The sequence below is a fragment of the Corythoichthys intestinalis genome, chromosome 6 (genome assembly GCF_030265065.1).
Source record: "Corythoichthys intestinalis isolate RoL2023-P3 chromosome 6, ASM3026506v1, whole genome shotgun sequence".
Classification (NCBI taxonomy): Eukaryota; Metazoa; Chordata; class Actinopteri; order Syngnathiformes; family Syngnathidae; genus Corythoichthys; species Corythoichthys intestinalis.
The window spans coordinates 46988578-47010407 of record NC_080400.1 but is presented as its reverse complement, the minus strand read 5'-3'; the positions used below and the strand labels follow the sequence as shown (position 1 = coordinate 47010407).

At 40.3% G+C, this 21830-nt stretch overlaps 1 protein-coding gene across 4 annotated transcripts in view; it reads right to left on the bottom strand.

Moving 5' to 3' along the window:
- The window catches only part of sik3 (SIK family kinase 3), a 59042-nt gene that overhangs the window by 12952 nt on the left and 24260 nt on the right, over positions 1–21830 (bottom strand). The window contains exons 8-23 of one of the 4 annotated variants that reach the window (XM_057838362.1): positions 21533–21643; positions 21120–21254; positions 16695–16772; positions 16195–16304; positions 14422–14578; positions 14050–14199; positions 13874–13947; positions 13094–13228; positions 8656–8797; positions 6000–6119; positions 5699–5757; positions 5455–5564; positions 4664–4830; positions 1763–1890; positions 348–1114; positions 88–227 (exon numbers count right to left, since the gene is read on the bottom strand). In XM_057838362.1, the coding sequence (XP_057694345.1) occupies positions 88–227; positions 348–1114; positions 1763–1890; positions 4664–4830; positions 5455–5564; positions 5699–5757; positions 6000–6119; positions 8656–8797; positions 13094–13228; positions 13874–13947; positions 14050–14199; positions 14422–14578; positions 16195–16304; positions 16695–16772; positions 21120–21254; positions 21533–21643 (2583 nt within the window). Of the gene's footprint in view, positions 1–87; positions 243–347; positions 1115–1762; positions 1891–4663; positions 4831–5454; positions 5565–5698; positions 5758–5999; positions 6120–8655; positions 8798–13093; positions 13229–13873; positions 13948–14049; positions 14200–14421; positions 14579–16194; positions 16305–16694; positions 16773–21119; positions 21255–21532; positions 21644–21830 lie in introns of all 4 variants that reach the window. The other 3 variants (XM_057838361.1, XM_057838364.1, XM_057838363.1) reach the window with 3 other exon arrangements.

Sequence of the window (21830 nt, the reverse complement as noted above, 5' to 3'; positions counted from 1 at the left end):
ACATTTTTTTATATGACACAAGGTGACAGAAAAATAAAAATGTAAAAATCAACATGTTGTTTTTCACAGCAATGTTTCATCACTCACATATGCATCATCACAGGTCTGAATGGTGTGGTGGCGCTGAAGCTGTCCTCGGGACCTATAAGCTTCCCCCTGCTGACCTCGTGAATATCCCAAGCCATTATGATCAGGCACCTCCATGGATTGGCCCGTCTGTCTGCACTCTACATGTTCAGATTCTGATCATTAAAAAAACAAAAACAAAATCATAATAGACTTCTAGAATAATCCTCATAATGAGGAAAATTCTGAAAAACATTCCAATTAAATTTGGGTAAACCAACCTCTAGCTGCTGGAGGACTCAGACTAATGTAGCCACGTCTGTGTGTAGGGGAGTTGTAGGGAGGGGTGTTGCCTCTTGGAGGACCAAGGAGTTCATGACCTTCTCCAGCTTTAGCCAGCAGGCCCTCATGCGTGTGGTGGTAGCCAGATGGTACCTCATCTTCCTCCATGCTCTCTGAGTGGGGCAAGCTGGGACATGGTGATTGGGCAGGGTGCTGTGGCTGAACTTCTGGCGGTCGGATCTGGAGAAGGTGGTGGTAGTGTTTGCCTGCCGAAGGGCCTTGGGGCGGCTGAGGTTCCAAACTCTCACCCTGGCTCAGCTGACGCAGAAGTAACATCTCTCCATATTCCGGTGTAGTACTACTGGGTGGCGTTGGTGGAGCAGGGCATGAGCGGGGACTCTGCCTCTTCAGCAACGCAGCTAGGTCCTGTGGCGGTAACCGAGGATCTGTGTGGCCTGTTAAAGAGTGCCGCGGAGACAGGAGCCCCTGTAGAGTGGGTGTTACATGCTGTTGCGGGGGACGGTAGTCCAGTGGAGTTGGAGAGAGTAACGCTTGCTGTAGTGCTGATGGGGTGCCGTATGTCCCGGTCCCCAAAGCCCCACTCTGGTAACCTTCTAGGCTGGGTACGTTGAGCGAGGCCCCCTGCAAGTAAGGGCTATAGGAACCCAGCACTCCAGCGGTACCCCGTGTGGCTGCATCACCAGAAAAAAGGTGGGGATTGAACTGAGCCTGGTCATAGGCTGACGTGAAACGTCCGAGGCTACGACTGCAAAGAACCAAGAAAAAGGATATTCAGCAACTTGATTGTGAACATTTTATCAATCCTTCTCACACTAATAATCGACTGTGGTTGAAAAATAAAGCAGTTCAATACATAACTAAACAGGGGAAGGTTTCAGAATACGACAGATTTTCACTGAGAGACATTTGGGCCTTTCCAAAGGAGGCTTTCTCAGTAAGGACTGATGCAACGGTGGTTACACATTCTCTCAGTGAAGGCTGTGAAAGGGTGTGAATGTCAGGAACACCATACAGATCTCCTACTGAAACTATTAACACCTCTACATGTGCTACCACAGCACATACTGTACTCTCTCTGTGTAAACTCACCAAATACATGGAGGTGGAACAAAGAGCTGTTGTTGTCATCTTATCAATGTCCATGAAGCTTTTCCACTTACTGTTTTGTCAGTGATGGTAACTAATGTCCTTGCTACCTGTACTTGTATATAAAATGTATACCCTAAGTGAAAATGTTAAAGCATTGTTAAATTTGTGCTCATAAATTGAAATGTGAAACATAAGTCCTGTGAAATGAGTCCTTGAAGTTCTGATACACTGTGAAGTAAACGTCTTAGTCCTTTGGCATTGTAGGCTTTTGATAGTCACTGCACAGGAAGATTTTGCATGTCACCTGTGTGATTCTGCGTTGTCTGCACTCAGCTGCTTCCCGAGAACTCTGTGTCCACATGGTGTTGACAAAAAGTTTCCTTGTCTCTGTGGCCCACCTCCTAATTCAACTTCCTGTACCTGAATAGTCACCTGAATAAATTACACATAGGTAAATAAATAGATTAGATTCAGAAAACAAAAAGGAATAGATGCACATATTCAACATACTGAGTAAGTCTCATTGTTTTCAAAGAGCTGCCAAAACACATTCCCTGTGAGTTTTGAAGGATGCATTTGTACATGTTCCTGCCATATTTAATGCTAAACGCCTTCAAATGGTCACGGATTGATGAGGATGTACACTTCAACACAGCAGATCTGCATTTAGTCGTAATTATCATCATGCAGTCTACAAGAAAAGTTTTTACATTCAGCCAAATTGGATGAATCAAAATGATTTTATGTGGGGTGAATTCATATTAGATAAAGTAATCAAAAAATGAAATTTATGACCATTGACCAGATAACATAAAGCTCCCGTGATGGGGAAATATCATTTAATATGGTGCAATATTGTCGTTTAAGTTGTGTGTGTGTATTTGGGGGGGTCCAAATGTTGTGGTACTCCCAACTAGTGTTATCACAAATATTAAATGTTTGCCTTACTGTAGTATATTCCGTATACTCTAGACCAGGGGTCCCCAAACTTTTTCCTGTGAGGGCCACGTAACTTTTCCCTTCTCTGATGAGGGGCCAGGTCAGTTTGTAACAGAAAAAGTGTGACGATTGCAGGAGTGCCTAAATGTAAAAATGTATTGTTTTTCAGAAAGCCACAATCAAATAACCCTTTCTGGATTCTTCATGGAACAAAAGTAAATAAAATAAAAATATAATATAATATAATATAATATAATATAATATAATATAATATAATATAATATAATATAATAACACTATTAATTAGATAATTACCAAATAACCCTCTTTAGGTTCTTCACAGAAAAAAGCCAGGAAATAAATAACACTATTGAAGAAAAAAAAAAAAAATGTTCAGGGGGCCGGATCAAATTCTGAGGCGGGACGGCCAGATAGCCGTAGTTTGGGGACCCCTGCTCTAGACCTTCAAGGCAGGAATAAACTGGTAAATAGAAAACAAATAGAACTTTGTACAGTGTTACCTCGACATACGATCGTTTTAACATACGATATTTTCGACATCTGACGTAAAATTTGACTTGCCATTTGCCATTCGCCGACGACATGCTCGAAATGCGACAATTTATGACAGTCCCGCAGTTTGTTTTCCAACAAGACGGACGCACGGAGGATTTTCTTATGAACGAACTCAAAATGGGTTTCAAGAAGGTTAGTGCAGCTGGTAAAAAAAAAAACTTGACGCTTACCATTGAAATAAAAATGATAGAAAAATAAAGCGTGTTGTGTGCGTCCGCAAACTGGCTTAACAATAAGGCCGTAGAATGTCTACAATTTCGACTGTCCTCCTCCGACCTCCGTTTGCCAATCTTTATAAGTTAGGTGACAATTATTATTGTGGTAATATGGCTAAAGAAATCGCCAGCTTCGTCAGGTTTTTAATCATTTATTTCAGAACTTGTGCCACACAACACGCCTACTGTCCGTCGCAGCTGACGCCAACAAGAACAGAACATTAAAAGATAAAGTAAAATCTCTTCCGCATCTATCTTACTCTGTCACGTCAGCCACATGGTGCGTTCAGGTACAGCACGCAAAACACATCTGACACATTAAAAGCTGATTTGTTACATTATTACCGGAATCATTATTGTATTATTATTACGATTTTCATTCAAGGTTTATTTGTTTTGCTATGTGTAATTGCCATTTGTAATTGTACATGCAGTATCTGTTAAGGATTTAGTGTATGTTTTCAGGCTGTGGAACGAATTAATGGAATTATAATGTATTCTTATGGAAAAATCCTGCTTGACACACGACCATTTCGACATACAAATAAGTTCCTGGATGGATTAACTTTGTATGTAGAGGTACCACTGTATTTGTATTTTTTTGTTGTTGTCTTTTTATGTGTTTAGAATGCTATTCCTGGAGCATAGAAAATTGATGGTTCTCTTAATGCTATGGTGACTTAGAAAGAAGAGGCTATTAACATTTGCACTGAAATTCAGATCCATAGAAAAATCTTTGTCAAGGACTGAAACTGCATGGTTTAAGGCTGTGCACTGTGTTTAGCTATAACAAACAGTGCCTCTAAGAATAGAACAAATAGGAAGGAAATGTATCAATGCTAAATAATTCACATCGAGTTTGAAATACAGGGAGTGTGTGTGTAATGTAATGTAAGGTGTGCAATTTCGTCAAAATCCGCCCAGCCGTTTCAGCGTCCATAGAACATTAACATACATACAGCGACAGACAAAAATCTCCCTTGTGGAGATAATAAGATATCCGGCCGAAATGAATTTCTTAGTAATATTCCGGAAAATTGTACCTTTTTTTTTTTTTTTAAATCCAGCGCCTTGTTATGGAGTACTTAAGGCCACAACGGTTTAACAGCACAATAAATTAAACAATTAAATTTGTACATGAAGCCGTAAAGTTTGAAAGCCAACGGCGACACTGCAATTGCAAGAGATGCGTCTTCTGTCCAAAAGATGGCGCTGTCGCCTCAACAATCAGCGATTTTCTATGCTAATTTTTGGAGTTTCGCATCAATTTTCCACACTAAATGGAGGCCTACAAAGATCAAATCATCAAATAACATTCTCAGAAACAAAGTACAACTGCTTGCTATACATATTCACATGTAAATAGATAATAAAACTTAAAAATGATAATTAAACGGGAACTCGAAATGTCGCTTCGGTATTAGTACTGGTAAATGGTGCACTGTCATATGAATTTAAACAAACAGAAGTCTCACTTGCTGCTGTTGAGGTACACCCTGGGCCAATGGGCCCGAAGGGTGGACAGATGTTGACTGTTGATTGGCTGGTATAGACACTCTTGGAAGGGCTGTGGGAGGTGGGCTACCACTCTGGCCCTGGTACAGTGAAGGAGAACCATGTTGATACGGTACTGAGGCTGGACCTAAAGTGGGTGAGACAGAAATTGCTTGTTATAAAATTTCACATGAAATGGAGAAAGAAGGAAAATGTAACAAGGCAATTATTTCCTGGATTAATTCTTGAGAAGTGTTTGGTTTCAGAATAGAATACCAACTCCTGATTTTTTCTTTTTTTTTTTTTTTTTTTTTTTTTACCATAAAGTGCATACATACATACTACATGAATTGTCCAATAACGCAATCGTGTTCTAATATTTAGGTAAGTAAGTGTCAACTGCTGACACAGAGAAGTAAAAAACTCAGCACAAGCACATCTCTTGACATTACTCTTAATATGGTTTTAATTCCAAAATAACATTTCAAGTGGCCTCATTTTGGACAAATTGCAAGCACACTATTCTGTGTGAAATTAAGAACGCATTACATGAAACAGAACATGTACATTACTCCACAGACATCCCCAGAAATTGTAACAAGTTTGTAATTAATCACACTCTACTGTTCAAAAGTTTGTGGTCAAAGCAACCCCAAACTTTTGAACCGTAGTGTACATAATGAAAAATCCCATACAATACACTCAAAAGTGTGGGGTCATTTTGACCCCAAACCTTTGAACGGTGGTGTATGATTACAGTGTTACTACTAACCGTGCCCTTGCATTATGCCTGCAGAGCCAGGCGGAGAACTTTGATTTGGCTGTCTGAAGAGGTGGTTGCTCGGATGTGTTGGCGGAGGACTGGATGGCTGGATACGCAACCTGAGGGAGAACAAGAGGGAAGAGATAAACACCAATTGTGCACATAACACTTTAATTGAGAGCTGTGTTCCGTGAAGTCAAGTTAATTTTTTACTGGTTGCATAGTCAGGCCAAAAGTTGACTGCATATTTTACCTCTGGAGCTGGTGGGTTAGGTGACTTGGATGACTCTCTCCATGGCCTAAAGACAAACCCTGCGGAAAACATTTTTGAAATTATCTTTTAAAGCTGCTTCATGTGGCAAATTTAAGGATTTCAGTTGTCCAGTACCTGTGGAAAGGTAAAAAATACATACAAATTTCATGCACTTTTACCTTTCTTGTTTTCTATTGTAGCAGAGGAATTTATAGACTCATTTTTTGTATAAAATACTGGTGTTCAGATACGGTTCCTATCTACTATAACTAGTTTCTGGATAAGGACGTATCGAGCATACCTGGATTTGCTGGTGGATGATTTGTTGCTCTTGCTGGTAAAGGATATGCTGTTGCTGGGTGTGCTCCAAGAACCGCTCATCCTGCTGGGCTGCATACATTTTCTGCAACTGCTCACACTCCTGTAAAACAATCAGACAATTTATAACATTTACACTTGCATTGATAGCATGGGGTAAAGTTCAAATGTTCTCTTTTGTGGTCATACAATTTGACTACCAGTACATGATTAATTTTTTGAAATTATGCATTCTACTACATGTAGACTCTTTGCACAGAATGCCTTGACGTCACATCCGCTGCTCATATTTATTCATATTCATATATATTTTCAGTTTCCTCCCGCCACTGCCATTCGTTTTCTTGAGTTTGTAGTCGGGTTTGAGCCTTCATAAATACAATAGTTTTTGGGGGGGTTGTGTGTGTGTGTGTGTGTGTGTGTGTGGGGGGGGGGTTGTTAAAACAACAAACAAGTCTATGAATATTGATTTGTTTCAGTGTGCACATCGTCAACCGTTACCGCAATGTTAACATGCAGATTCCCAGCTGTGTCACATTCAAAAGTGATTGACTACACAGTGGGGCAAATAAGTATGTAGTCAACCACCAATTGTGTGTCAACATGGGTAAACCTCAACCATGAGAGAGAGAATGTGGGGAAAAAAAACAGAAAATCACATTGTTTGATTTTTAAAGAATTTATTTACAAATTAAAGTGGAAATTAAGTATTTGGTCACCTACAAACAAGCAAGATTTTTGGCTGACAAAGAGGTCTAACTTCTTCTAACGAGGTCTAACGAGGCTCCACCCGTTACCTATATTAATGGCACCTGTTTTAACTCATTATCGGTATAAAAGACACCTGTCGCCAACCTCAGTCACACTCCAAACTCCACCATGGCCAAGACCAAAAAGCTGACGAAGGACACCAGAGACAAAATTGTAGACCTGCACCAGGCTGGGAAGACTGAATCTGCAATAGGTAAAACGCTTGGTGTAAAGAAATCAACTGTGGGAGCAATTATTAGAAAATGGAAGACATACAAGACCACTGATAATCTCCCTCGATCTGGGGCTCAATGCAAGATCTCACCCGGTGGCGTCAAAATGATAACAAGAACGGTGAGCAAAAATCTCAAAACCACATGAGGGGACCTGGTGAATGACCCACAGAGAGCTGGGACCACAGTAACAAAGGCTACTATCAGTAACACAATGCACCGCCAGGGACTCAAAACGTGCACTGCCAGACGTGTCCCCTGCTGAAGAAAGTACACGTCCAGGCCCGTCTACGGTTCGCTAGAGAGCATTTGGATGATCCAGAAGAGGACTGGGAAAATGTGTTATGGTCAGATGAAACCAAAATAGAACTTTTTGGTAGAAACACAGGTTCTCGTGTTTGGAGGAGAAAGAACACTGAATTGCATCCGAGGAACACCATATCCACTGTAAAGTATGGGGGTGGAAACATCATGCTTTGGGGCTGTTTTTCTGCAAAGGGACCAGGACAACTGATCTGTGTAAAGGAGAGAATGAATGTGGCCATGTTTTGAGAGATTTTGAGTGAAAATCTCCTTCCATCAGCAAGGGCATTGAAGATGAGACGTGGCTGGGTCTTTCAGCATGACATTGATCCCAAACACACAGCCAGGGCAACGAAGGAGTGGCTTCGTAAGAAGCATTTCAAGGTCCTGGAGTGGCTGAGCCAGTCTCCAGATCTCAACCCCATAGAAAATCTGTGGAGGGAGTTGAAAGTCCGTGTTGCCCAACGACAGCCCCAAAACATCACTGCTCTAGAGGAGATTTGCATGGAGCAATGGGCCAAAATACCAGCAACAGTCTGTGAAAAGCATGTGAAGATTAGTGGTTGATTAAATACTTATTTGCCCCACTGTATATGCCCCGTGACGTACCCCTGCTGTGCATAATTATGGTTATTTCTCTACTATAAGACGTACCTGATTATAAACCGCTCCTACCAAATTTTACTTTTTCTTTCATTTATTACCCTCAGGAGTCAAAGCAGGGGGAAAACAAATAAAAGCTTATAGTCCAGAAATTATAGTAAATAAAATCGAAATTCGAAATAAGACTTGTTCAAGAGAGAAATCCCATAACATTTATGATAACATTTACCTTGGATTGCAAAGAAGTGCTGGATCCGATGACAATATGCACTGATGAAACTAGTTTATCATGAAGTGAAAATGCCCTTGATGTTATTCACACTGACTTTTTTTCGTGCTCCTTCATGGACACCTGACAGCCCGGTCACATCCTATGTGTATCTGATTTTGTTTTACATATCAAATACATTTTTCAATTATGTACAAAACAACTGTATGCATATTGTACTCAAATAATTGGAAATACAACACATTCTATCAGTAAACTGGATTGTTTATTTGCAATTGATCAGCATTAAGAGTAACGGCCATTTTTTGTTAAATTGAAAAATAAAGACCAAGCAGCTTTTGGACACTACGGGAATTTATGTGCAAAGTGCACATAATCATTTTAAGATTGGAAACATGCCAAAAAAAAAAACTAAAAAGACCTGGCGTAATCTCTGTCAGGCAGAAAGGAAATGATAAAGTTAAAATTTTACATTGGCAAAAGCCACATTTAAGACAATTTAAGATTAAACTTTGATGTACCTGCTTCAGTTGCTTAATGAGGCTACTGTTCTCTAGATGCGTTTTGAAGGCTTGAATGGTAGCGGCGCCGTCAGAGAATCTTCTGACAGGTGAAAAGCGTTCCATAGGAAGATGAAGTGTGTTACAGTCTTTATAGCTCGACCTGAGAAGCAGATAGAAGAGAACAAAACAAATCGTACAAGCACACAATAAGCGGGCGCACACACAAGACCACATATATCACACAAACATTTTCGTTCAATGACAAAGACAATGGACACAGAACACAATGGACACAAAAATGAAAATTAGGAGATATAATTCATGGAACCCAACATAAAATTCATCATACTATCAAAACAACTTATAACGCAATAAAGAAAAAAAAAAGTGACCCGAGTGTTTTTCTTTAAATCAGTTTAATAAATCAAGTAGCTGATGCTTGCTTTTATATGGTTAAAAAAAGTAGATAGATTTATCTTCACCCAAACACGTCTCACACTATTAGAGGTGGTTATTGTTAGGGACGTTCCCGATCCGATCACGTGATCGTAAATTGGGATTATCGGGCCATTTTTCAGATGATCGGAATCGGGTGAAAAGGATCGGGATTTTTTTTTTAAATGCATTTATTTTTTTAAGGGCTAAAAAGTAAATGAAATAATCCAGAAATACAACGGCATTGCCAAAAGAAACAAAAAATATACGTTTTATACCAGCGATGCACGTCTAATGCGACGCGATGTCACCGTTTTAACTAAATAGCTCCCGCGACGCCCTCTGATGTCTGTTGAATAATGTTCGCGCCACATGAAGATGACTTGCGTTCTTTGGGCGACAAATATCAGCGACGATGAGGAAACAGCCAATCAAATACTTTTTCTTATTCATGTGACTTCAGCTACCACGTAACTAGCTGCCACAGCAGGAGCACTGCCTCAATCACCGGTGAACAAAAGTTCAACAGTGCAACAGAATATTAGAGTGAATAAAAAATAGGAATATGAGAATAAAGTTGTAATATTATGAGATGCAAATAGCAATTACACAGAGCAAAACAAATTATGAATAAAAATCGGAATAATAATATATAATAGTCATAAGAATAACAATACCTGTAATAATGTAACAAATCGGGCTCCAATGTGGCGGATGTGCTTTGTGTGGTGTACCTGAACCATCGCGTGGCTGACTAGACACTTGACCGAGTGAGGGAGGACTTTTTACTTTCACTTTGTTTAGCTGGGGCGGGCAGTAGGCATGTTGTGTTTTACAAGTTCTGGAATAAATGATTAAAAACCTGATGAAGCTGGTGATTTTTTGGCGATGTTGCCACCATAATAATTGTCACCTTAACTTATAAAGACTGGCAAACGGAGGTTGGAGGAGGACCATCAAGATTCTGAACATTCTACGGCCGTATAGTCAAGCCATTTCACGGACGCGTCCACCATTCTTATATTTGTCTATCATTTCTACCTTCATTTCAATGGTAAGTCTTACCTTTTTCCTTTTTTCGCCACTTGCACTAATATTTATCAAACACATGTTGATTTCTCTCACAAGAAAATCCGCTGCGCGTCAGTCTTGCGGGAAAACAAACTGTGGCGTTGTCATAAATGGTCTTATTTCGAGCATGTCGTCGGATTTAGAAACAAATGGAGAGTCAAATTTTACACCTGATGTCGAAAAGATCGTGTACCTAAGCGATCGTATGTTGAGGGACCACTGTGTTACGAAAATGAAGTCATTTATTGTTATTCGACGAGATAAAAGTCGAATATTACGAGACAATCGTAATCGTAATTACGAGATTAACGTTGTTACATAATGTATTTTTACATTACATTATGAGAAAAAAGTTGTAATATTCTGAGTTCATTGAACTGGAAGTTGTTTAGTTTCACGCGCGTTGACTTAGGCGATGTGAGCTGTGTGTGAACACTAAACGGGTATAGCGTGAGCAAGGTGTTGTTGCGGTTTAGCTTTGGTATGCATGCAGCTTTAGATCTACAGGTCCTTCTAAAAAAATGTGCATATTGTGATAAAGTTTATTATTTTCTGTAATGTACTGATAAATATTAGACATATATTTTAGATTCATTACACACAACTGAAGTAGTTTAAGCCTTTTATTGTTTTAATATTGAGGATTTTGGCAAAAAAAAGTCAAGAAAAACCAAAAATCCCTATCTCAAAAAATTTGCATATCATGAAAAGGTACTCTAAAAAAGCTACTAACCTAATCATCTGAATCAATGAATTACCCCTGCGAAAGATTCCTGAGGCTTTTAGAAACTCCCAGCCTGGTTCATTACTCAAAACCACAATCATGGGCAAGACTGCCGAACCTGACTGCTGTCCAAAAGGCCATCATTGACACCCTCAAGCAAGAGGCTAAGACACAAAGAAATTTCTGAGCGAATAGGCTTTTCCCCAGAGTGCTGTATCAAGGCACCTCAGTGGGAAGTCTGTGGGAAGGAAAAAGTGTGGCAGGACAACCAGAAGAGGTGACCGCACCCTGAGAAATATTGTGGAGAAGGGCCGATTCAAGACCTTGGGGGACCAGCAGAAACAGTTGACTGAGTCTGGAGTAGAAACATCTAGAGCCAACGTGCACAGGCGTTTGCTGGAAATGGGCTACGGGTGCCGCATTCCCCAGGTCAAGCCACTTTTGAACCTGAAACAGCAGCAGAAGCGCCTGACCTGGGCTACAGAGAAGCAGCACTGGACTGTTGCTCAGTGGTCCAAAGTACTTTTTTCAATGAAAGCAAATTTTGCATGTCATTCGGAAATCAAGGTGCCAGAGTTTGGAGGAAGACTAGGAAGAAGGAAATGCCAAAATGCCTGAAGTCCAGTGTCAAGTACCCACGGCCAGTGATGGTCTGGGTGCCATGTCAGCTGCTGGTGTTGGTCTACTGAGTTTTATTAAGGGCAGGGTCAATGCAGCTAGCTATCAGGAGATTTTGGAGCACTTCATGCTTCCATCTGCTGAAAAGCTTTTTCAGCACGACCTGGCAACTGCTCACAGTGCCAAAACCAAATAGTAAATGGTATACTGACCTTGGCATTATTGTGCTCAATTGGCCTGCCAACTCTTCTGACCTGAACCCCATAGAGCAGGGGTGCCCAAGTCCAGTCCTCGAGAGCCCCTATCCAGCTTGTTTTTCATTTCTCCCTCCTCCAACACACCTGACTCAAATAATCAGGATCATTATCAGGCTCCTGCAGAGCTTGCTGATGAGCTGATCATTTGATTCAGGTGTGTTCAAGGAGGGAGACATGGAAAACAAGCTGGACAGGGGCTCTCGAGGACCGGACTTGGGCACCCCTGCCAAAGAGAATCTGTGGGATATTGTGAAAAGGAAGTTGAGAGACACCAGACCCAACACTGTGGATGAGCTTAAGGCCGCTATCGAAGCATCGTGGGCCTCCATAACACCTCAGCAGGCCACAGGCTGATCGCCTCCATGCCACGCCGCACTGAAGCTGTCATTTCTGCAAAAGGATTCCCGACCAAGTAATGAGTGCATAGCTGATATAATTAATTGAAGGTTGGCTTCTTTTGTATTAAAAAAAACTTTTTTGTATTGGTCGAATGAAATATTCCAATTTTTTGAGATAGGGATTTTTGTTTTTTCTTGACTTTTTTGCCAAAATCATCAATATTAAAACAATAAAAGGCTTGAACTACTTCAGTTGTGTGTAATGAATCTAAAACATATGAAAGTCTAACGTTTATCAGTACATTACAGAAAATAATGAAATTTATCACAATATGCTAATTTTATGAGAAGGACCTGTATTTACTGTACTGGTATGTTAGTGTATGTTAGTGATCTTTGTAGTGGTACTTTGAGAGCCAAGTATGTTTACTTTTTAATACTCGAAAGACATTGGAAACTAGTGATGTAAAACATCTACTGAGTATAAATTTCTGCATAATCTTGGAGAGTGGGAAAGAGGCATAGAGAGCGAGAGACTAAATGTGAGGGACAGACAGCGTAAGACACAGAAAGATATCTTTTGAAAGAAAAATGGTGGTGGGTTGACAAATTTTCCAACAAAAACATCTTTCCGATATCCACAAAAAGCCACCAACCTCGTTGGTAGCTCAAAACATTAATTTTGACAAACCAGAAAAGATCTATATGCGAGAGAAATTAACCAGACCAAACACCCAAAATGTCAGAAAACGGTATTAAATGAACTAAAAAAAAAAGTACATATGAAAGTTGTTTTTGCTAGAAGAAATTTCAATGCTGCTGTGGCAATACTTAAAACACTGCATCCAACCTAACTATTAAAAAATTCCTAACTGCATGAAAGATGCAGTCATTTTTCAGAAATGCGTGTGATCAGTACTGATGACTATGCTACTTTCTGCTAGAGCGACTACAGAGTGCTGGTTTGAGTGGGTTTGTGCATAACATAGCACGTAGTACATGCGTCCCCTCACCGGGTGTGCGTTTCAGGGGCCCAGGCCACCCTCTGGCGGGCGCCCTGTGACCGCTGGGGCTCTGCCGAGGGATCGCCATGCGATGTGCTCATGAGTGCGTGCGTCGTGTGCCGCTTGCAGCGGTTCGCCAGGTACCTGGGCCGCAGGGAGGGGGAGGATTGGGGTGCAGGTGGGAGACAGGAAGCAGTGCTGGTCAGCTCACTGCCCTTATTTGCAACTAGAGACAGGGGGATAGCCCTCCCATTCCCACCACTCCCAAATAGGGATTTCATAACATATTGCCAAACTGTAAACAATTGAAACCACAGATTGATGTTATAATGTATGAGCAATGTATACCAAATTTAACAAATAAAGAATTTATACTTGATAAGCTTTGCAAGCTTAGAGATAGCAAAGCTGCATGAGAAAGGGTGAAAGAGTGTCTCATTTTGTATATACTGACATAGGAATCAGATAAAGCGATGGCTTTAAGAGTTTGGCTTGAATTGTTGGCCGAGTTGAAAGCCAGAAAAGAAGGCACTTGCACGATGGTAAAAGGTATAGAGACAGGGTGAACGCCAGAGAAGAGTGGCCAGCACCCATGGGAAAAAGCAGAGCAGCCCAGAGGAACACACTCCCAGCAACCCAGGACACCAGCAAACGATACAGACAGCAGAACAAGGGCTTTACCTTAACCAAGATTCCAGCACTAACAAAATCCTAACATGCCACTGACACTATTCTGTGTTGACAGAGCCACTCTACACTATATCCCACCACCAAAGCCTGTCATGTTACCGTTGTACGGCTTCTTGGTCTGGTTCTCCATCTGATCCCTCTTCATCCACTGGAGCAACAGCAGGAATAGGGTGCTGGGGAGTTTTAAAGTCACAATAATATCTATTAAATTGCATGGCAACTTAACTACAATAAAAAAATTAATAAATGAAGAACAATAGGTAAAAATTACTCACTGGACTGGCAACAAGAGGCGAAGGCCCACGGGGCCTTTTGAGGAGCTGAGCATGTAGTTGGATATTGGCACCACCATCGGAAGCTCTTCGACCCAAGGGCCCCATGCCATTAAGTAACTGCAGAGTGGGTGGTTGCAGCAGTGATTGCTCCTGAAGTATGAACATAACAACACAATAGATAAATAAATGAATCATTCACTGAAGCTATTACTTTGTGTTTCACAAATTCTCTGACATTTCTAATTTTTAACTAATGACTTAAGGGGACTCAAATTGAAACGCGCAGGACAATGCAAATGTTTGTGCAGGCCGAGTCTGCCAAACTTGTTCATTTCATGCTGATGTAAACCAGACTTAAATTACTGCTCGCACCTTGTATTCCAACTGCTGTGTGGGCTGTAGGCTCTGTGTTGGCATGAGAGTATGCATTTGCCCCATTGTAGGCGTGAGTGGAGGAAAGTGGACCTGCTGTACTGCTCCCCTCGGGAAACCAGGTGGCAGTTTCTGGAGGTCTTCTTGCATTTCAGTCCTATAGTTACAAGAGAAAAATAGCCAACAGCTTTTAAAATCATTTTCATGACCAAGATCTATTTGGGTGGCTTAATTATGAATTATAATATGAAAAAGGTCATGTGAAAAATACAGTTGAAGCCAGAAGTTTATATACGCTTTGCAAAAACAGACTGGAGTCAAATCAGACTAAACCTATCCTGATTCATCTTAGTCAGGATTACCAAAATCATTTAAGTTTGTTGAAATGCCACAATAATGACTGAGAATTTCTTAGGGGATTTTATATTATTGTCTTCGAGGTCATAGGTTTATAGCCCTTTCCCTAGAATCGAGTAGCATTTCCTTTGAACTGCATGACTTGGGTGAAACGTTTGGGTTTAACATTCCACAAGATCCTAACAGTACTGTGCTGGAATCCTGGTCCATTCCTCCTTAAACAACTGCTGTTACTGAGTCCGTTTTTTTGGTCACTTTGCTCGCACATGGCTTTACAGATCTGCTCACGAATTTTCAATGGGATTTTAGATCAGGGCTCCAAAACATTGACTTTTTTATCCTCAAGCCACATTTTAACCACTTTGGCAGTCACCGTCCATTTGGAACGCCCATTTGCCTGAAGTCTGGATTGTCAAGATATTCCTTTCTTATCAGTCTACTATTTCTGTGTAACATTTCTGTAAATATCCCATATTATGATATTGAACCATGTGGATTAAAGTTTTATAGTTAAAGGTATAGGTAGAGCGTATATGGTTTTTTTCTTAACATTTGGTTAGTCAAGCTTATAGTCAAGTGCACTCTACAGTCCAGAAATTACAATAAGGACTAGCCACTGAGGCTGGTTCAGCAATAAAGGAATACAGTCGATAGCATTGTGACAGTTTCCACACTAACACTTTAGAAAGCATTCTTTGAATATTATTGTAGTACAGGGGGCGGCAACCCAAAATGTTGGAAAAAGCCTTATTGGACCAAGTAAACAAATAACGAAGATGTCTGGAGCTGCAAAAAATTAAAAGCCTTTTATAAGCCTTCTAATGAAAGCAACACATGCTGTTATGTGTTATATTAGCTTACTATCAAAATGACTAAAAGCTGGCAACAAATACATAATGGGCCTTCATGATTAAATGTTATTTTCCCTGCAGTGCATCCTATCAAGAATGACGCACCATGTGACGACTTTGTCGTACGATGCTGCCTCAAGTTTAACTTCATTACAATATTAATGAATTAGAAGAAAGTTTGTGTCATGTTTGTCCTCCTACAGAAACAATATTAAAACAAACATGTATATCCCTCCCCCTTCTTTTTCCTTTTCAAACATTTTTTAAGCTCCATTGAGCCACTAGGGCAGCGCTAAAAAGCCGCGGGTTGCTGACCACTGTTCTGGTCGCTAATACACTGCAGTCAATCCCAACTGATTGATCAGTCCATTAACTGACTGGTCAACAGTTATTCATAGGCAATAATTGACCAACAACCACTCACAAATTTACAACTACAGAATAAATTAGCATCTTCTATTAACTTACCTTTTTGTATTATGACTCAAGTTATTAACACCAACAATGCCCCTTGGGTGACTTTATTCGTAGCAATAAATTGTAGAGTGAAGGGCATCACTATTACCTTTGGTCTGGTACACCGACAGTGTGCCGCCTCATTGAGAGGTAACGAGCCATGGCTTCAGGAGATGGCTCTTCACCTTCATCACTGTCTAGTGCCATATTGCTATCCGGCTAAACAAACACAACAACATATATTTGATTATTAAATGATTTCTCTAAAACCTCTCAAAGCAAATATGCTATATAAATTAGGATGAACAAACTAAATCTGCTTGTCAAATTTCTTATTTCGAAACATGATTCTATGTCTGTTTAAGTTTTACTGCAGGTGGCTGCTCTTTAATGTTTATGTTCATGATATCAGGGACTTATACTGAATTATGAGAAAAGCTATCATCAGTTGTTACCTCTGGTTTGACATTTTTCCCCCATACAAATTCAATTGTAACATTTATGCAACATTCAAAAGAAAATTGACGTGGCATCAAAATGAAGATTCAGCGAGACTAAAGATTGATGACGAATGCGTAACTAGGTGTATACAGAAAATCCTCCACTCACCTCAACAATTTGGTTCTCCGGGTTGATAAGCTGGACATGAGGAACAGTTATGCTAACTGGATTACCCTGGGGATCCATCTAAGCAAGCAAACAGGGAAACACAAAGGTCAGATGAGGATTGCACTCATTTTTGAAACAATCCTCTTAGAGGGGTGGGATTGGCACATTTGCTTCAGGTCAGTCAAATCCTTTTAATACAATAGCTTTAATACTATCATTTGACAGCATAAGGTGATGCTGAAATAACCCTTTTTTGCGCAAAATCACACATATTAGTTGGTAGGCTCTGGTTATCAAAAAAAAAAAAAAAAGATCACTTTCACTAGGCATTCAGAAAACATACTATAACATGTGGTGCAAACTACTGGCACAACAACACAACAATGTGCATGGTTTGTAAAGTGGATTCCTTAAGAAATCATAAAAAGGTAATTATCTCCAAAATACATGTATTTGTAGTCAACATGTAGTTGAAAATTCCACAAGCAACGACACATTTTGAAGCATACATCATTCTTGGTGGGAACACATCTATAAACTATCGGTACGCAACGTATCATCATCATCTGTATCACCAAATATATAACCATATCAGGCGGAGGCAATTGCTCTAAGACTGCAAAGGAAGCTTAGCTTCACCCAAAATGTCAAAAAATAAGCGATAAAGTGTATACTATTGTGTGTACATGTCATTGACTAAATACTAAATATTAGCATATTGTGATAAAGTTCCTTATTTTCTGTAATGTACTGATAAACATTAAACTTTCATATATTTATATTCATTACACACAACTGAAGTAGTTCAAGCCTTTTATTGTTTTGATATTGATGCTTTTGGCAAAAAAAGTCAGGAAAAACCAAAAATCCCTATCTCAAAAAATTTGCATATCATGAAAAGGTACTCTAAAGAAGCTATTAACCTAATTATATGAATCAACGAATTAACTCAAAACCCCTGCGAAAGATTCCCAAGGCTTTTAAAAACTCCCAGCCTGGTTCATTATTCAAAACCGCAATTGTGGACAAGACTGCTGACCTGACTACTGTCCAGAAGGCCATCATTGACACCCTCAAGCAAGAGGCTAAGACACAGAAAGAAATTTCTGAGCAAATAGGCTGTTCCCAGAGTGCTGTATCAAGGTACCTCAGTGGGAAGGAAAATGTGTGAAAAGGTGACCGCACCCTGAGAAAGATTGTGGAGAAGGGCAGATTCCAGACCTTGGGGGACCTGCGGAAACAGTGGACCGAGTCTGGAGTAGAAACATCCAGAGCCACAGTGCACAGGTGTGTGTGAAACAGCGGCAGAAGCCCCTGACCTGGGCTACAGAGAAGCAGCACTGGACTGTTGCTCAGTGGTCCAAAGTACTTTTTTCAGATGAAAGCGAATTTTGCATGTCGTTCGGAAATCAAAGTGCCAGAGTTTGGAGGAAGACTGGGGAGAAGGAAATGCCAAAAGGCCTGAAGTCCAGTGTCAAATACCCACAGTCAGTGATGGTCTGGGTGCCATGTCAACTGCTGGTGCTGGTCTACTGTGTTTTATCAAGGGCAGGGTCAATGCAGCTAGCTATCAGGAGATTTTGGAGCACTTCATGCTTCAATCTGCTGAAAAGCTTTTTCAGCAGGACCTGGCGGCTGCTCACAGTGCCAAAACCACTGGTAAATGGTTTACTGACCATGGCATTACTGTGCTCAATTGGCTTGCCAACTCTCCTAACCCGAACCCCATAGAGAATGTGAGATATTGTGAAGAGGAAGTTGAGAGACACCAGACCCAACACTGTGGATGAGCTTAAGGCTGCTATCGAAGCATCCATAACACCTCAGCAGTGCCACAGGCTGAGTGCCTCCTTGCCACACCGCTTTGAAGCAGTCATTTCTGCAAAACGATTCCCGACCAAGTATTGAGTGCATAGCTGATGTAATTCATTGAAGGTTGACTTTCTTTTGTATTATAAAACTTTTTTGTATTGGTCGGATGAAATATGCAAATTTTTTTAGATAGGGATTTTTGTTTTTTCTTGACTTTTTTGCCAATTAATCAATATTAAAACAATAAAAGGCTTTAACTACAGTGGGGCAAATAAGTATTTAGTCAACCACTAATTGTGCACGTTCTCCCACTTGAAAATATTAGAGAGGCCTGTAATTGTCAACATGGCTAAACCTCAACCATGAGAGACAGAATGTGGAAAAAAACAGAAAATCACATTGTTTGATTTTTAAAGAATTTATTTGCAAATCATGGTGGAAAATAAGTATTTGGTCGATACCAAAAGTTCATCTCAATACTTTGTTATGTACCCTTTGTTGGCAATAATGGAGGCCAAACGTTTTCTGTAACTCTTCACAAGCTTTTAACACACTGTTGCTGGTATTTTGGCCCATTCCTCCATGCAGATCTCCTCTAGAGCAGTGATGTTTTGGGGCTGTCGTTGGGCAACACGGACTTTCAACTCCCTCCTCACCCCGTGGCGTCAAAATGATAAGAACGGGGAGCAAAAATCCCAGAACCACACAGGGGGACCTAGTGAATGACCTACAGAGAGGTGGGACCACAGTAACAAAGGCTACTATCAGTAACACAATGCGCCGCCAGGGACTCAAATCCTGCACTGCCAGACGTGTCCCACTGCTGAAGAAAGTACACCTCCAGGCCCGTCTGCGGTCCGCCAGAGAGCATTGGATGATCCAGAAGAGGACTGGGAGAATGTGTTATGGTCAGATGAAACCAAAATAAAACTTTTTGGTAGAAACAGGTTCTCGTGTTTGAAGGAGAAAGAATACTTAATTGCACCATACCCACTGTGAAGCATGGGGGTGGAAACATCATACTTTGGGGCTGTTTTTCTGCAAAGGGACCAGGACGACTGATCTGTGTCAGGGAAAGAATGAATGGGGCCATGTATCGAGAGATTTTGAGTGAAAATCTCCTTCTATCAGCAAGGGCATTGAAGATGAGACGTGGCTGGGTGTTTCAGCATGGCAATGAACACACAGCCAGGGTAACAAAGGAGTGGCTTCGTAAGAAGCATTTAAAGGTCCTGGAGTGGCCTAGTCAGTCTCCAGGTCTCAACCCCATAGAAAAACTGCGGAGGGAGTTGAAAGTCCGTGTTGCCCAACGACAGCCCCAAAACATCACTGCTCTAGAGGGGATTTGCATGGAGGAATGGGCCAAAATACCATCAACAGTGTGTTAAAAGCTTATAAAGAGTTACAGAAAACATTTGGCCTCCGTTATTGCTAACAAAGGGTACATAACAAAGTATTGAGATGAACTTTTGGTATTGACCAAATACTTATTTTCCACCATGATTTGCAAACAAATACTTTAAAAATCAAACAATGTGATTTTCTGTTTTTTTTTCACATTCTGTCTCTCATGGTTGAGGTTTAACCATGTTGACAATTACAGGCCTCTGTAATATTTTCAAGTGGGAGAACTTGCACAATTAGTGGTTGACTAAATACTTATTTGCCCCACTGTACTTCAGTTGTATGTAATGAATCTAAAATAAATCAAAGTCTAGTGTTTATCAGTACATTACAGAAAATAATAAACTTTATCACAATATGCTAAATTTTTGAGAAGGACTAGTATGTGCTACAACACGCTCAACTTTTAATTCAGAGTAAGATTATCGCTGGTTACCATGCGGCTTGCTTTTCATTCATTCGCGCAGCTTCACAGGCCTTCAACAGTGTGGAAGCTGTGCGTATCCATTGCTGAGAGTACATTGTTCCACTACAGTGAAACGAGACAAGTCAAAGGCTGGGTTTATCGCACCCAACGGAAGCTTTGTGTCTCTGGGGGCGTACGGACAGTGAGAGGATCTTGGCTGGCCCGCATGCTCTGGTTCTCTGCATGATGATTCGATGATCTGTCTTATGCTGAATCCCTTTTTGATTGACAGGTAAATTAGCGACTTAGTGATCTTGTCGTATTAATATCTGCGGGAAGCATTTATCAATTTCCATTCAGTTGTTCTGAGTTGAATCGGCGACTTTTATAATCACCGTAGTGACACTTGCTATGTTGAAAACGACTAGCGAAAAATTTAGCTTATTTTTGTGTGGGTTTTTTTTTTCCATTTCTATCTTCTGGCACTCTAGTTTCTTTCCCTACCAAGCAGCGGGTGCCACTCAGCCCCGCCACTGTTACATAGCACTCACAGGCGGACACACTTTGAGCTTCCCTACACTGAAAGACCTGCATCCACCACTGACATCAAGATTCTGTTATGCATGTAGTTACAGTACAATAATTCATATGATGGCAATGTTTTAATGTTACTATTGCTGATTTGAAATTCCGTTGATTATTTTAGAAACAATTTCTTGCAATTACACCAAATTATAAGTCTGCCTTTCTCACAAGGCAGATCAACTTTGGAGGTTCTAATGTATGAAATTGAAAGCATTTACCTGTACAGCATTAAGGGGATAGCTAATGGAGCGTGCTGTAGGTGGAGCAACTCGCAATGTCTTGTGTTTCTTGAGACGGTCAGATAGCAAACTGTAGATGGCACTGTAGTGATCATATGCATCGGTTTGTAGGGACTGCAGAGTGAAAAAGTGGTATATTTTTAACAAAATTATTACTTTTATTACCTAAACTCTATTTGATAAAAAAATACAGCATTATAGCCCAACTAGCCACAATACTGAAACCCAGTGCAATATAATTAATGTAAAACCTGAATAGACATTTTGTCTTTGCAACTATAACATTGTTTAGATCATATTAGGGGTATTTACTCAACAATGTTAATTATATAACTGTACTGCTGTGGCCAGTTAGTGTCATATTAATGAAATCTATAATTACAACATCTGACCTGTATTGTGCGTTCTCGGTCCAGGCCCATCTCAGACATAGCTATTAGGATTTGCTCATTGATAAGCTCCGTTTCTCTTTCAGTCTTAACCAGCTCACACTCTGTTATCAACTGGATGGGAGAGGGAGAAAATACATCAGGACTAGAATCAGGACATAAAAAGATAATCATGACCGTAAACAAAAAAGATTTGCTGTCAAAATTTCATGTCATTTGGAATAACAGTGTTGTAATTTTGTTATAATACAAAGCATCAATTTCAATCTTTTCCAAAGCAAATCGAAAAGGATACAGAAAC